General features: G+C 39.0%; 2 protein-coding genes across 3 annotated transcripts; both read left to right on the top strand.

Annotated features, from left to right (window-relative positions):
• The first annotated feature begins 35 nt into the window (after positions 1-35).
• Positions 36-13711, top strand: LOC117970203 (zinc finger protein 345-like). Of its 2 annotated transcripts, XM_059017690.1 has the most exons (3): positions 36-75; positions 2133-2203; positions 9877-13711. In XM_059017690.1, exon 3 carries the CDS (start codon positions 9917-9919, stop codon positions 12080-12082), a length of 2166 nt encoding a protein of 721 aa, XP_058873673.1. In that variant the 5' UTR covers positions 36-75; positions 2133-2203; positions 9877-9916; the 3' UTR covers positions 12083-13711. The 2 variants fall into 2 exon arrangements, with proteins under 2 accessions (XP_058873673.1, XP_058873672.1); XM_059017689.1 differs by lacking the exons at positions 36-75; positions 2133-2203 and adding an exon at positions 6425-6594.
• Positions 2139-5315, top strand: LOC131696674 (zinc finger protein 664-like). Its single transcript, XM_059017788.1, has 2 exons — positions 2139-2203; positions 2647-5315. Exon 2 carries the CDS (start codon positions 2698-2700, stop codon positions 4012-4014), a length of 1317 nt encoding a protein of 438 aa, XP_058873771.1. The 5' UTR covers positions 2139-2203; positions 2647-2697; the 3' UTR covers positions 4015-5315.
• Positions 13712-14035: the final 324 nt, after the last annotated feature.

Genomic DNA, 14035 nt, shown 5'->3' with positions numbered 1-14035 from the left:
TTTGTTTTCGCTTCGGTCCCTCACAGTATTTTTCCCTGAAGGAGAGAGAGGAGGCTGGAGAGGCTGAATTAACCAGTAAGATTTTAAATATAAATTCACTTTATTACATTTGTTAACCGTTACAGATACTTATATGTGATTAGTTATACTGAAAACAATCTGCTTCGTGTAATAATATTAAGATAGTGGGTCTTTTTTTTCCGTGGACGAATATAATAATTGTATCACACACAGGCCCACCAAGAGGGAACAAAAACTAAGATACAAAACAAACAAAAACTAAATAGTTCCGGTCATTTAATAACAAACATTTCATTTTTTAAAAAAGGCTAATGTACGCGCTGTGCAAATACCAGCCATGCATTAGAAACATACAGAGAGAAACGCTGCCTGTGTGTTTATGACTCGCACTGTCAGCGCACGCCTCAGTCCTGCTCTAGGAAAGCATTTCCCACTAGTTTTTATTTGGAAGTGTGGATTTGTTTAAGTTGCTCTGTCAGTTTTCATGTTATTTCTCAGCTCTGTACTGCAGTGAAGCTTGGACCCTGGAAAGGAGGGGGAGCGCTGTGTATTATTGTGACTTATTTGGGTTACATTGAAGTCCTGTTTTTACTGAATAGGTATCCCAGCTACAGTATTAAAAGCGCTCGGTGAAGCTGCGTGATGACGTCATCACCAACGTGCGTTCACACGTTAAGGGTTGTGCAGGGTTTGAAAATCTTCTCAAATCGCATGCGGTCAATTGCAACAGACTTGCAGAGTTGGTCGGAGCTTGTATTAAGTTGCGTACCAGCTAGTACTGGACTATCTCAGGATTATCCTCCAGCTGCTTACTCGCTTAATAGCAATTGCAACGAAAAAAGAAGTGGAGCAAAGTTGGGGACCAGCTGATCCCCAGTCTTAGTAAAGTGCTCAGGATTATGGTTTGTTTTTGGTGTGCTTCCAAACAGGAACTGAAGAGGGCGCGGAGCTCAAAATCTGAGCGATTGGTTTCAGCGAGCAAATTATATTTTAAGAGTGTTATTTATTTATTATTATTATTATTATTATTATTATTATTATTATTATTATTATTATTAATAATAATATGAAAAGTGTGTACGAAAGTATATACAAATAATAAGTTTATTTCCCTTTTTTCCCTTACATTGAATTCACATGCATCACCATTTTCCTAAAACACTGCCAAAATGAACCAAGCTGTGATGGTAGAGTTGTGTTATATCAGTCATTTATTTAATTCACACAGAAAACAAATACATTAATTTATACAAATAACACATTGTAGGAAATAAGTGTGAATCAGATCAGCGGTGTGGTCCATTGGTTAAAGAAAAGGGCTTGTAACCAGGAGGTCCCCGATTCAAATCCCACCTCAGCCACTGACTCATTGTGTGACCCTAAGCGAGTCACTTAACCTCCTTGTGCTCCGTCTTTCGGGTGAGATGTAATTTTAAGTGACTCTGTAGCTGATGCATAGTTCACACACCCTAGTCTCTGTAAGTCGCCTTGGATAAAGGCGTCTGCTAAATAAACAAATAATAATAATAAGTAGGATATATTAGAAGCATAGCCTCGAAAAGCTGAATTTCTCAGTATATCCATATGAATGGGCAGTCGTGTAGAAAACTACACAAACAAGCTGAATTTCATAGAGTGCATACAGGACGCTGTGGAGGATGACCACTTGCTTGTAAAAAAAAATCTACTGCTGCCTTCCGACAGACGCAGCCAAGGACATGAACAGATATGAAAAATCTGTGGAAGAGGGTTACAGTTGAGACGGGCAACGCTGTCTCAAAACAAAGACAGCAGCATTCGTCCGGAGAGCCTACACAACAGTCAGTGGTATCCAACTGGCAACAGTTGAAGGTGTAATTGCATCTCTTTTAAAAGCCACTACCAAAGTACACGTACGTGAATTATGAAGTATAGTTAAATGTTGAGGGATGGATCATACATGGTTTATCTATATTAATTTCTCAGTTTAGTGACAAGAGTGCTACCAGCTGGGGATTGGCTGAGGAGTTGGGTTCAGTGTTCTTAGCACTGCCAGACCCAGGGGTTGAAATAGTCAGTGTTGATGTGGTGCAGAGGAGTCCACATCAATGAACTGTTGCTGTTGCTTTAAGGTGCCTGTTTACCTGGGAAGAAACAAGACTGCCAGAGCCGTGCTGCAGATATCCTGCTGACAATCCCTGAAGTGAGTTTCTTATTCTTTTACTCTTCAGTCCTGATTCAGCTTCACCGCTCTGTGTTTGATTGTGTGTTTCAGGTCGTATCAGTTTATTTAATACTGAACACAAGTCTGATCGAAGCTATCAAACTTTTCAACAATAACCTTTGTCTTCTGTGAAAGAAATGCTGTCATTTTCTAAGCAGTATTCCTGAGGATCTTCTGCTTGAGTGGTTACTGTGTGGGTGCTTTTTATACATGTTTGAATATTTCTCTGTTTAGAACTGTCTTTGTTTCTGTGATTTTTGGTCCATCGCTCCTTCCTCCTTGTTATAGAAAATCTCCTTCATCTCACTCAGTACAGCACATTTGTGAACATGGTAATGAATGGAGTCTGGAGTTGGCAAGGCAAGTTCATAGAATTTAACAAAGGGATTGTAACTGATTGTATTTTATGTTTTTTTTTAAAGAAATTAGTTCAGAAGACAATACTGGATTATCCTTGTGAAAGAGAAGATTCAATGATGGAGCCTGTCCATATTAAAGATGAGAGTCCTGTACTAGAATCAGTCCATATTAAAGAGGAGAGACCTGCACTAGAATCAGTCCATATTAAAGAGGAGAGTCCTGTACTAGAATCAGTCCATATTAAAGAGGAGAGTCCTGCACTAGAATCAGTCCATATTAAAGAGGAGAGTCCTGTACTAGAATCAGTCCAGATTAAAGAGGAGAGTCCTGTACTAGAATCAGTCCATATTAAAGAGGAGAGTCCTGTACTAGAATCAGTCCAGATTAAAGAGGAGAGTCCTGTACTAGAATCAGTCCATATTAAAGAGGAGAGTCCTGTACTAGAATCAGTCTATATTAAAGAGGAGAGTCCTGAACTAGACACTGTCCACATTAAAGAGGAGCTTCCTGAACTAGACCCTGTCCATGTTGAAGAGGAGGGTCACCATTTTAAAACAAGCAGCTTGCAGGGCTCTCTGTCCTGTACAGAATGTGGAAAGAGTTTCAGTCAGTTACAAGACCTGAAACTTCCCCAGCGAAACCACACTGGAGAGAAACGGCATGTCTGTGCTGACTGTGGGAAGAGTTTCAGTAAGTCAACCAACTTGAAAATGCACCAGCGAATTCACACAGGAGAGAAACCACATGTCTGTTGTGACTGTGGGAAAAGTTTCAGTCAGTCAAGCAACTTGAAAATGCACCAGCAAATTCACACTGGAGAGAAACAACTTGTCTGTGCTGACTGTGGGAAGAGTTTCACTAGATTAGGAGATCTTAAACACCACCAGCGAATTCACACAGGAGAGAAACCACATGTCTGTGCTGACTGTGGGAAGAGTTTCAGTCTGTTAAGCAATTTCAAAATACACCAGCGAATTCACACTGGAGAGAAACCAAATGTCTGTGCAGAGTGTGGGAAGAGTTTCAGGACACTGGGACATCTTAAAGACCACCAGCGAATTCATACTGGAGAGAAACCAAATGTCTGTGGTGATTGTGGGAAGAGTTTCAGACAGTCAGGCAACTTGAAAATGCACCAGCGAATTCACACAGGAGAGAAACCATATGTCTGCGCTGACTGTGGGAAGAGTTTTGCTAAGTCAAGCCATTTGAAAATACACCAGCAAATCCACACTGGAGAGAAACGACATGTCTGTGGTGATTGTGGGAAGAATTTCAGACAGTCAGGTGACTTGAAACTTCACCAGCGAATCCACACAGGTGAGAAACCATATGTCTGCGCTGACTGTGGGAAGAGTTTTGGTCAGTCAGGGTATTTGAAAAAACACCAGCGAATTCACACTAGAGAGAAACCATTATGTCTGTGCTGACTGTGGGAAGAGTTTCAAATGGATATACAGCTTGTGAATACACCAGCGATTCCACACGGGAGTGAATCCTTATCACTGCTCTCACTGTGGGAAGTCTTTTACTGCTTCCAGTTCTCTTAAAAGGCACAAATGCAAGCTGTGAAAGTTTAGTCAGAATGTGAGTGTGTGTTCATTCACCCGCACTCAGAAATTCCAGTCTTTTTAAACAGCAGCTTAATATAACAACTGTGAGAACTCTGGTGAGGGAGAAATTCATATTTGTAATTGAATGGTCTTTGTAAAATGACATTTGAAATCTTAAACTATGAGGCTTAAGATGCTGTGATGTTAATTAAGTGTGTCTTCCCCCAACCTTCTCCCATAACATTCGAGATCTGCTTCAAAGGACTGGATATTAGTAACAGAGGGTCATAAAGATTTAAATTGGTTTCAGTTCAGATTACCTGCCAGTCTGGTCTAAACAAACAGAGCTGATTCCTATCTGTTAATTAAGAATGTCTGTCTGAAAACTAGTGTACAATTTTCTTCTTATAAAGGGTTAAGAATTGCGACACCTGGTGGATACAGTGTGAAGTAGTGCTTAAGGCTCTGGACTCTTGACCAGAGGGTCGTGGGTTCAATCCCAGGTGTGGGACACTGCTGCTGTACCCTTGAGCAAGGTACTTTACCTAGATTGCTCCAGTAAAAACCCAACTGTATAAATGGGGAATTGTATGTAAAAATAATGAAATAAATAATAATAATAATAATAAAATATCCCTTTGAACTAGCTTTAAAACATAGCTTGTCATAATTCCAACAAATGTCTGTTTAACTCTTCCTAACATAATAAACTGCATCGGAATGAGAATAACAAGCTGTTTTAATCAGTAAGAAGGGTTTCTATTAGCATGATTAGCAAGCTGTGTGTTAATCGTGTTCAACTTCAAGAGTGAGAGAAATAATCTGAGTAAACCCTATCTGTGTGACACTGAATTCATTTCATGAAGTGTCTGAAGAGACCAGAAGACTCTGCCAGTGTATTTTGTGAGGGACACCAATTACAAAACATGAGCCTCGTTTTATTATTAAGTTTCTTTTTAGTTCTATTTTAACGTTATGCTTGAGTTTTTAAAAGTTGTATTTAACTTCCAATGACACACAAACCCAGAATATGAAAATGAAGGAGTTGTTTCAGTAAATATCAATGCATCACATCTGTGTCAAAGAACAGGAAAGCATCTAAACAAAAGAGTTCAATGTAGAATGTGGAATGTGGGTGTTTGAAACTAATAAATGGTAAACGTTGTTCAGATTTGAAACATGGTCTGGTCTCATCCTTATAGAGCAACAAAGTAGTTAATTCCATGTTGGACCTGAATCCACAAACCTTACAGGCTGCAGAGTTAACCTGTAGTGTAAAGAGACCTTTCAGCATTTATAACCCCATGCTGTCTATTATTATTTCCTTATCCAGATGTCCTTATCCAGGGCGACTTACAATTGTTACAAGATATCACATTATTTTTACATGTAAACTAACTGGAAAGTCATCAATCTAGTTTCTGATGAACTAGTTCTGCACAGAAAGCTGAACTCTGGTAGAATGTAGCAAACATTCACTCAGGAATAATATTGTAGTTTCTGTAGGAGCTCTTATCCAATTGTAGATTCAGTGGTTTCCCACGATTGATTAGACTCAAACAGAAATACTGTTAAACTGAAGTCTAGTGGAACAATGTATTAAACATGCACCCATGCAATCGTATTGACTGTGAAACTGCACACAGATGTGTTACTCCGGCGCTGTGTCGTTTTCCTGCAGACAGTACTTGCGTGGAGGCCTGGCGCCATCTACTGGGAGACGTGAGAATAGCAGGGAGAGGTTTGTCATTCATTTCAATGGGAGAGAGATTATTAAATCTCCAAACGGTATCTGGAAAATTAAACTCAAATTTAAATGAGTGTATTAGCTCATGTGTTTGCATTATACATGGCAGTGATACAAGGTATTATTAGCCATGTGTAACTTCATAAATGAACCGGCTAGTCTATAAATGAACAAACATTTCCTTGACCATTTTATTAATTGGCAGATCAGCTGGTAATTGATCAATTTTTAAAAAATATATAATTAATGAAGTATTATCTGTGTGATTGTTTCGTATATCACTACATACATTATTATTATATGGGCAGCAGTGTGGAGTAGTGGTTAGGGCTCTGGACTCTCGACCGGAGGGTCATGGGTTCAATCCCAGGTGGGGGGACACTGCTGCTGTACCCTTGAGCAAGGTACTTTACCTAGATTGCTCCAGTAAAAACACAACTGCATAAATGGGTATGTAAAAATAATCTTGTAACAATTGTAAGTCGCCCTGGATAAGGGCGTCTGCTAAGAAACAAATAAATAATAATACATCGAACGGTAACTGCCACAGCACTGATCTCCTATTGGTTAGGAGAGCCCCAGCGCGTCCAATCACCAGAGGACTCCTCTGTTCAGAGTGACCCCGCAGCCAATGGCAAGCTAGAAGAGGGCGGATCTTGTTTGCGCTTCGGTCCCTGAAGGAGAGAGAGGAGGCGGAGCTGAATTGACGAGTAAGTAATTAAATATAAATTAATGTTATTCAATTTGTGAACCGGTACCGACACAGTTGATGAGTTCTACTGAAAACCTTTTGCTTCATGTAGTAATATCTTTAGAAAGGGTCCTGTTTTTCCGTGGTTAAATAATAATTGTATCACACAGACACAGAGGCCCACCGAGAGGGCGGGAGGTCGGGGAAATTCGTGTGGAAAAAGAAACAAACAAACAAAACTAAATTAAAAATTAATTTAGTCAATTAATACCGAACAATTAAAAAAAAAAAAAAAACAACTAACAGCTCGAGCCCTCAGCCGTGCGCGGGACCGTTTGCGTTCACGCGCACCGCCACCACATAAACAAAAACAAAACAAGCCTGTCAGTTTTGTTTTAATGTTTTTAATTTTATTTCTCAGCCGTGTGTTGTAGTGAAACTTGGACCCTGGAAAGGTGTGTTATTGTGACTTATTTGGGTTGAATTGAAGTCTTGTTTTTTTACTGAATACGTATCCCGGCTTTAAAAGCGCTCGGTGAAGCTGCGTGATGACGTCATCACCAGCGTGCTCTCACAGGTTAAGGGTTGCGCAGTGCTTGAAAATATTCTCAAATCGCATGTTGTTTTCTTATGCTTTTGTCTGCGTGAGTCGTGTCGTTTACAACCTTCTTTGCTTTTGTTAGCTGTTTTATTCTTCTAACGTCTTTTCTATTTTAAATATTTTGTAAGTGTTGTGTATTGAATTGGTGAGATGTAGTCGAAGATGTCGTTTAAGTCCAGCGAAATTGGTCTAACGTAAGACCTTGAGATAAGTCTGTTATTATTATTATTATTATTATTATTATTATTATTTATTATTATTTATTTCTTAGCTGACGCCCTTATCCAGGGCGACTTACAATTGTTACAAGATATCACACTATTTTTACAATTCCTCATTTATACAGTTGGGTTTTTACTGGAGCAATCTAGGTAAAGTACCTTGCTCAAGGGTACAGCAGCAGTGTCACCCCCACCTGGGATTGAACCCACGACCCTCCGGTCAAGAGTCCAGAGCCCTAACCACTACTCCACACTGTTGCACAAAGCAAAGCTTCACAGGTCTTACTTAAGACTGGTCTTAAGATGCTATTGCTAAGCAACAAAGACCGGTCGTTTTTTTTTTTTTTAGTCTTTTTGAAAAAGAAATGGCTGCGCTCAAAGTGAAGAAAATAGATTTTAGCGAAGAAAAATTGCCAATTGTACTGGAAGTAATTATTTAAAAAAATAAATAATACTGGGGAGGTTAGGGGTGTCATTAAAGAAATTCAGGTAGAAATAAAGAAGAGATTACTGAAAGGATAAATGCCATCAACCCAGCTGTAAATCGTACTGTAAGTGAGGTTAAGAAAATGGAAAAATCTGCTGACTGAGTCCAAAATAGAATATTAAAAAAAAGAAACTAGAAACTGGAGGCGTCCTTTTTTAAAAAAAAAACTTTCCCAGTTATCTTCTTTAATACTTGATATTTATGGGATTTATTATGACACTGCTAGTACAGCAGGTAAATTAAAAATAATTTAGTTTGTAGATATATTTTCAAATACCGTTTCATTATAAATGTATTCAATCGCTAGTATTCTTGTGTTCAAAGTCTCACTGTTCTAGTGGAGGTCATGTGAAAAAGAAATCTGGTGATCGCTCAATTTTAAGAGTATTAACATTGTTTAGGTAAATACACACAATAAATTAAATACATAATTCAACTTTTTTTATTTAATTTACATTATTTGTTTATTTAGCGGACGCCTTTATCCAAGGCGACTTACAGAGACTAGGGTGTGTGAACTATGCATCAGCTGCAGAGTCACTTACAACTACGTCTCACCCGAAAGACGGAGCACAAGGAGGTGAAGTGACTTGCTCAGGGTCACACAATGAGTCAGTGCTTGAGGTGGGATTTGAGAAATACACTGTGCTTCCCCTGCAACAGCTGACCCTGCTTTAGTACAAAACTCGCGCTATATTACTGTTTTTCATTGTGGTGAAGTCTTAAATTACTGTGCCTACTTCTTTGGCTGAAGAGATATTATCAGCTCATCATCTAACTAGGGAATCTGCTGTGAACCATCCTTAAACTCCTGACGGTAAACTATCTAACCAAAACTATTGTATCTGGGATAGTTGTGGCTGCCAAAGAAGATGCAACAGACTAAATACATCTGTTCGTGGGACTCGAAACTATTTAGGCACCCTACGATTTGACTGGCGAAAGAGAATGTTGGTTTATTGGCGTTTATAAAGAAAACTTTTTTCAGCTTGATAACCTTTTCACTTCCTTAGTTTAATTATTTAGCTTTTTTCTGCTTTTCAACCCTTCGTTATATTTATTTTCTTTTATTTTAAATTTTTAGTTTTAAGTGTGTTTTTATTTTTTTGCTGTTCTTGTTCAAAACGTTTCATTTTAAGCTATGTTTGTACACAGCAGTACTCTCACGCGTTGGGTCCCCATCACAGCTCTTGCATGAAACTGGGGTTCCTGTATTCTGCTGATGTTAATACAGCACCTCTCTGCACTGACAAGCGGGATACCGTGACATCCCTATTTCCAATGTGTTTGTTTCAGATTTTACATTCTGCTACAAAACGTACCAGATTTAAAAGTAGGTACTGTATTACAGTCCACGTGTTGTCTCTTTGGCAAGTGATATTTTTAAAATCATATCGTTCTGAATTAAAATACTACTGTTGAACATATAGTACTGTACCAACAAAACCAAAACAGTTTATCTAGATGGAAGCCTGCTTATTTTAAAACACAGTCCTTTCAGCTATGTATTTTTGATTTTGTATCTTTTTTGTGTTCCCTGAAAAACGGACAGGGGTTGGAACGGGCCAAAATGAAATAATCATATATGAGTCACATGTGTTTAACCATCACTGAAGTCAGATATGTAAATACTGACTGTATTAAAAAGAAACGTCATTATAAAATCTGTCAGACTTTTCAACAATAACCTTTGTATTGTGTGAAAGAAATGCTGTCATTTTCTAAGCAGTATTCCTGAGGATCTTATGCTTGAGTGGTTACATGTGTGGGTGCTTTTTATACATATAGGAATATTTCTCTGCTTCGAACTGTCTTCGTTTCTGTGATTTTGGTCCATCTCTCCTTCCTCCTTGTTATAGAAAATCTCCTTCATCTCACTCAGTGCAGCACATTTGTGAACATGGTAATGAATGGAGTCTGGAGTTGGTTAGGCAAGTTCATAGAATCTAAGAAAGTGATTGTAACAGATTGTGTTTTATGTTGTTTTTTTAGGACAAAACTGGATTATCCTTGTTGAAGAGAAGATTCAACGATGGAGCCTGTCCATATTAAAGAGGAGAGTCCTGTACTGGAATCAGTCCATATTAAAGTGGAGAGTCCTGTGCTAGAATCAGTCCATATTAAAGAGGAGAGTCCTGTACTGGAATCAGTCCATATTAAAGAGGAGAGTCCTGTACTAGAATCAGTCCATGTTAAAGAGGAGAGTCCTGTGCTAGAATCAGTCCATATTAAAGAGGAGAGTCCTGTACTGGAATCAGTCCATATTAAAAAGGAGAGTCCTGTACTAGAATCAGTCCATATTAAAGAGGAGAGTCCTGTACTAGAATCAGTCCATATTAAAGAGGAGAGTCCTGTATTAGAATCAGTCCATATTAAAAAGGTTATTCTCAGTTCTAAACCCTTAAGCAGCTTGAAGGGCTCTCTTCCCTGTCCTGGATGTGGGGAGAGTTTTAATCCTGAAGGAAACCTTGAAACATCTCCTGGAAAGACTCTGCATCGCTGTGCTGGATGTGTGAAGACTTTCAGGGAGTCAGGAATCCTGAACGGACAGCAGCAAACAGGCACTGGAAAGACTCCATATAACTGTCATGAATGCGGGGCAGATTTCAGACACCACAGCACCGTGAAACACCACCTGCGAGTTCTGAAGGTACAGCTGGGTTATCCTTGTGAAAGGCAGGATTCAGAGATGGAGCCTGTCCACATTAAAGAGGAGCTTCCTGAACTAGACCCTGTCCATGTTAAAGAGGAGGGTAACCATTTTAAAACAAGCAGCTTGCAGGGCTCTCTGTCCTGTACAGAATGTGGAAAGAGTTTCAGACAGTTAAAAAACCTGAAACTTCACCAGCAAATCCACACTGGAGAGAAACAATATGTCTGTTCTGACTGTGGGAAGAGTTTCAGTCAGTCAAGCCATTTGAAGAGACACCAGAGAATTCACACAGGAGAGAAACCTTATTTGTGTAGTAAATGTGGGAAAAGTTTCAATCAGTTAGCGCATCTTAAAAACCATCAGTTAATTCACACAGGAGAGAAGCCACATCACTGTAATGACTGTGGGAAGAGTTTCAGACAGTCAGGTGACTTTCAAATACACCAGCGAATTCACACAGGAGAGAAACCGTATACCTGCGCTTACTGTGGGAAGAGTTTCAGATGGTCACAAAGCCTGAAACTTCACCAGCGAATCCACACTGGAGAGAAACTACATGTCTGTGCTGACTGTGGGAAGAATTTCAGGAAGTCAAACCATTTGAAAAGACACCAGCAAATTCACACAGGAGAGAAACCACATTCGTGTAGTAAATGTGGGAAAAGTTTCATTCAGTTAGCACATCTTAAAAATCACCAGTTAATTCACACAGGAGAGAAGCCACATCACTGTTATGACTGTGGCAAGAGTTTCAGACAGTTAGGCAACTTGAAATTGCACCAGCGAATTCACACTGGAGAGAAACAATATGTCTGTGCTGAGTGTGGGAAGACTTTCAGATGTCTACAAAACCTGAAAATTCACCAGCAGATCCACACTGGAGAGAAACCACATGTCTGTTCTGAGTGTGGGAAGAGTTTCAGACGTCTACAAAACCTGAAAATTCACCAGCAAGTCCACACTGGAGAGAAACCAAATGTCTGTGCTGACTGTGGGAAGAGTTTCAGCCTGCCATGCACTTTGAAAACACACCAGCGAATTCACACTGGAGATAAACCTTATCTGTGTAGTAAATGTGGGAAGAGTTTCAATCAGTTATCACATCTTAAGAACCACCAGTTAATCCACACAGGAGAGAAGCCACATCACTGTAATGACTGTGGGAAGAGTTTCAGACAGTCAAGCAACTTTAAATTCCACCAGCGAATTCACACTGGAGAGAAACCGTATGTCTGTGCTGACTGTGGCAAGAGTTTCAGAGATTTACAGCACCTGCAGCTTCACCAACGAATTCACACTGGAGAGAAACCGTATGTCTGTGCTGACTGTGGGAAGAGTTTCAGTCAATCAAGATCTTTGAAAATCCACCAGTTAATTCACACAGGAGAGGAGCAACATCACTGTAATGACTGTGGGAAGAGTTTCAGATGGATATACAGCTTGAAAAGGCACCAGCGATTCCACACAGCGGAGAAACCTGATCACTGCAGTCCGGTTCTCTTAAAAGACACAAATGCAAGTTGTGAAAGTTTAGGTAGAATGTGAGTGTGTGTTCATTCACCCTCAGAAATGCCAGCCTTTTCAAATATAAGCTTAATATAAAAACTGTGAGAACTCTTTTGAATGTCTACAAATGAGACACATTTATTGATATTAAACACAGTGCTCTGAAGCTGTTACATTATAAAGTACATTCTTAGCATGCAATCCATTGAATATACAGACGCCTCGGAGCGTTGTGTGATACGAGGCGAAGCCGAGTGCCTCCAACCCCTGAGAAGTCTGTATATTCAACGTATACGGTGTGGGAGAAATTCATAGTTGTAATTGAATGTACTTTATAAAATGACATTTCAAATCTTAAACTGTGAGGCTTAAGATGCTGTGATGTTAATTAAGTGTGTCTTCCCCCAACCTTCTCCCATAACACTCGAGATCTGCTTCAAAGGACTGGATATTAGTAACAGAGGGTCATAAATATTTAAATTGGTTTCAGTTCAGATTACCTGCCAGTCTGGTCTAAACAAACAGAGCTGATACTTATCTGTTAATTAAGAAAGTCTGTCTGAAAGCTAGGATACAACTTTCTTGCTATAAAGGGTTAAGAAGTGCGACACCTGGTGGATACGAGGTGCCATGACTTTGCCCATTATATGAATTGTTACGGTGAAACATGGAATGTTTGAGTAGAAATTCCTAATTTCCTTATTCTAAAAGTGAACTGAAAAACAAACCTTTACGAGGGTGTAATATTAACTTGTTTAGCAAGCTCAGGGATTTAGATTTACTGAAACTGTCAGATTGAAATGTAACAAGTAATAACTGATTTAAATGTGTTTTAGAATCATTTTAACCCTTTGCGGTCCATTTATTCAGCGCGTCTCGGGCGTGTCAGGTTCAATTTATTTTCACACGTGCAGTTTATTTTAGACACGCTGTTTAAAAGTATTTGTTTTCACAGTAAAACAGTTTTAAAAGGCACTGCATATCAACAGGACTCTCAGTACTGCATCTCCAGCCCCGCCCCCTCCCCTTGTTCGCTGTCAATGCCTCTTAATAATACTACATATTTTTCACATACCTCTTGATAGTGCATACCGATAAATCATCTCCTGATCACTCGTTTTATCACCAAACTCCTCAATACTGCGATCCAAGACATTCGTTTATTACTATAACATCTAAAAAAAGCTCTGCAGATGTCTGTGATGTTCTTTGAGCGCTGGATGCGGAAGCAGCTATCTGGTTTGTGTATGTCCGTGTTATCTATGTGGTGTCGGGTCTATCAGTATTCATGAGATACGCCCCTATCGGTCTCACTCGGCCATTGAATGGTTTTCTCAGCTTTTTTCCGGAGAAAAAACGACTAGAGACCTGTTTATTGTGTCTTTTTGATGATGTTGGACAGGGTCCGACATCGGACCGGAACGGAAAATTGCAATGTCAGACCAGGTCTGACATAGGACCACAAAGGGTTAATAACATCTTACGGACGCAAGTTTAAAAGTTATTTCAGTATGTTTTCCCAATAAAATGTAAATGTTTATTGTGTTTTAATGAAGTTAAAAGTGAAAATGATTCATTACTTACGTTACTTTATTTTAATTATTGTATAATGTGTTTAACATGCTGGAAACAGGCATCTTGTTCGGGGAATTAAACTGACATTTTTATCATTCTATGTGCAATATCACTACTTAGCACAAAATTCATTTTTTGTTTTATAAATGTTACAAATTCTGTTCTCTCTCTCCATGGATGAGGGTCGCGCCCTGTGTTAATGACTTAGTTATTATTATTATTATTATTATTATTATTATTATTATTATTATTTATTTCTTAGTAGACGCCCTTATCCAGGGCGACTTACAATCGCAAGCAAATACAAATTCATTCAAGTGTTACAATATAAGTCATACAATAAGAACAAGAAATACAATAATTCTCAAGTGTGACAAACCACAATTCAATAATACAGCAGATAATAGTGAAAGTTAC

The sequence above is a fragment of the Acipenser ruthenus genome, chromosome 57, assembly GCF_902713425.1.
Source record: "Acipenser ruthenus chromosome 57, fAciRut3.2 maternal haplotype, whole genome shotgun sequence".
NCBI classification, from domain to species: domain Eukaryota; kingdom Metazoa; phylum Chordata; class Actinopteri; order Acipenseriformes; family Acipenseridae; genus Acipenser; species Acipenser ruthenus.
Note: the sequence above shows the minus strand (reverse complement) of the source record. Positions and strands in the feature narration are given on the sequence as shown.

Coding starts and splice junctions, on each gene's coding strand:
- LOC131696674 (XM_059017788.1), top strand. CDS start 2,698: ATGATGGAGCCTGTCCATATTAAAGATGAGAGTCCTGTACTAGAATCA.
- LOC117970203 (XM_059017690.1), top strand. CDS start 9,917: ATGGAGCCTGTCCATATTAAAGAGGAGAGTCCTGTACTGGAATCAGTC.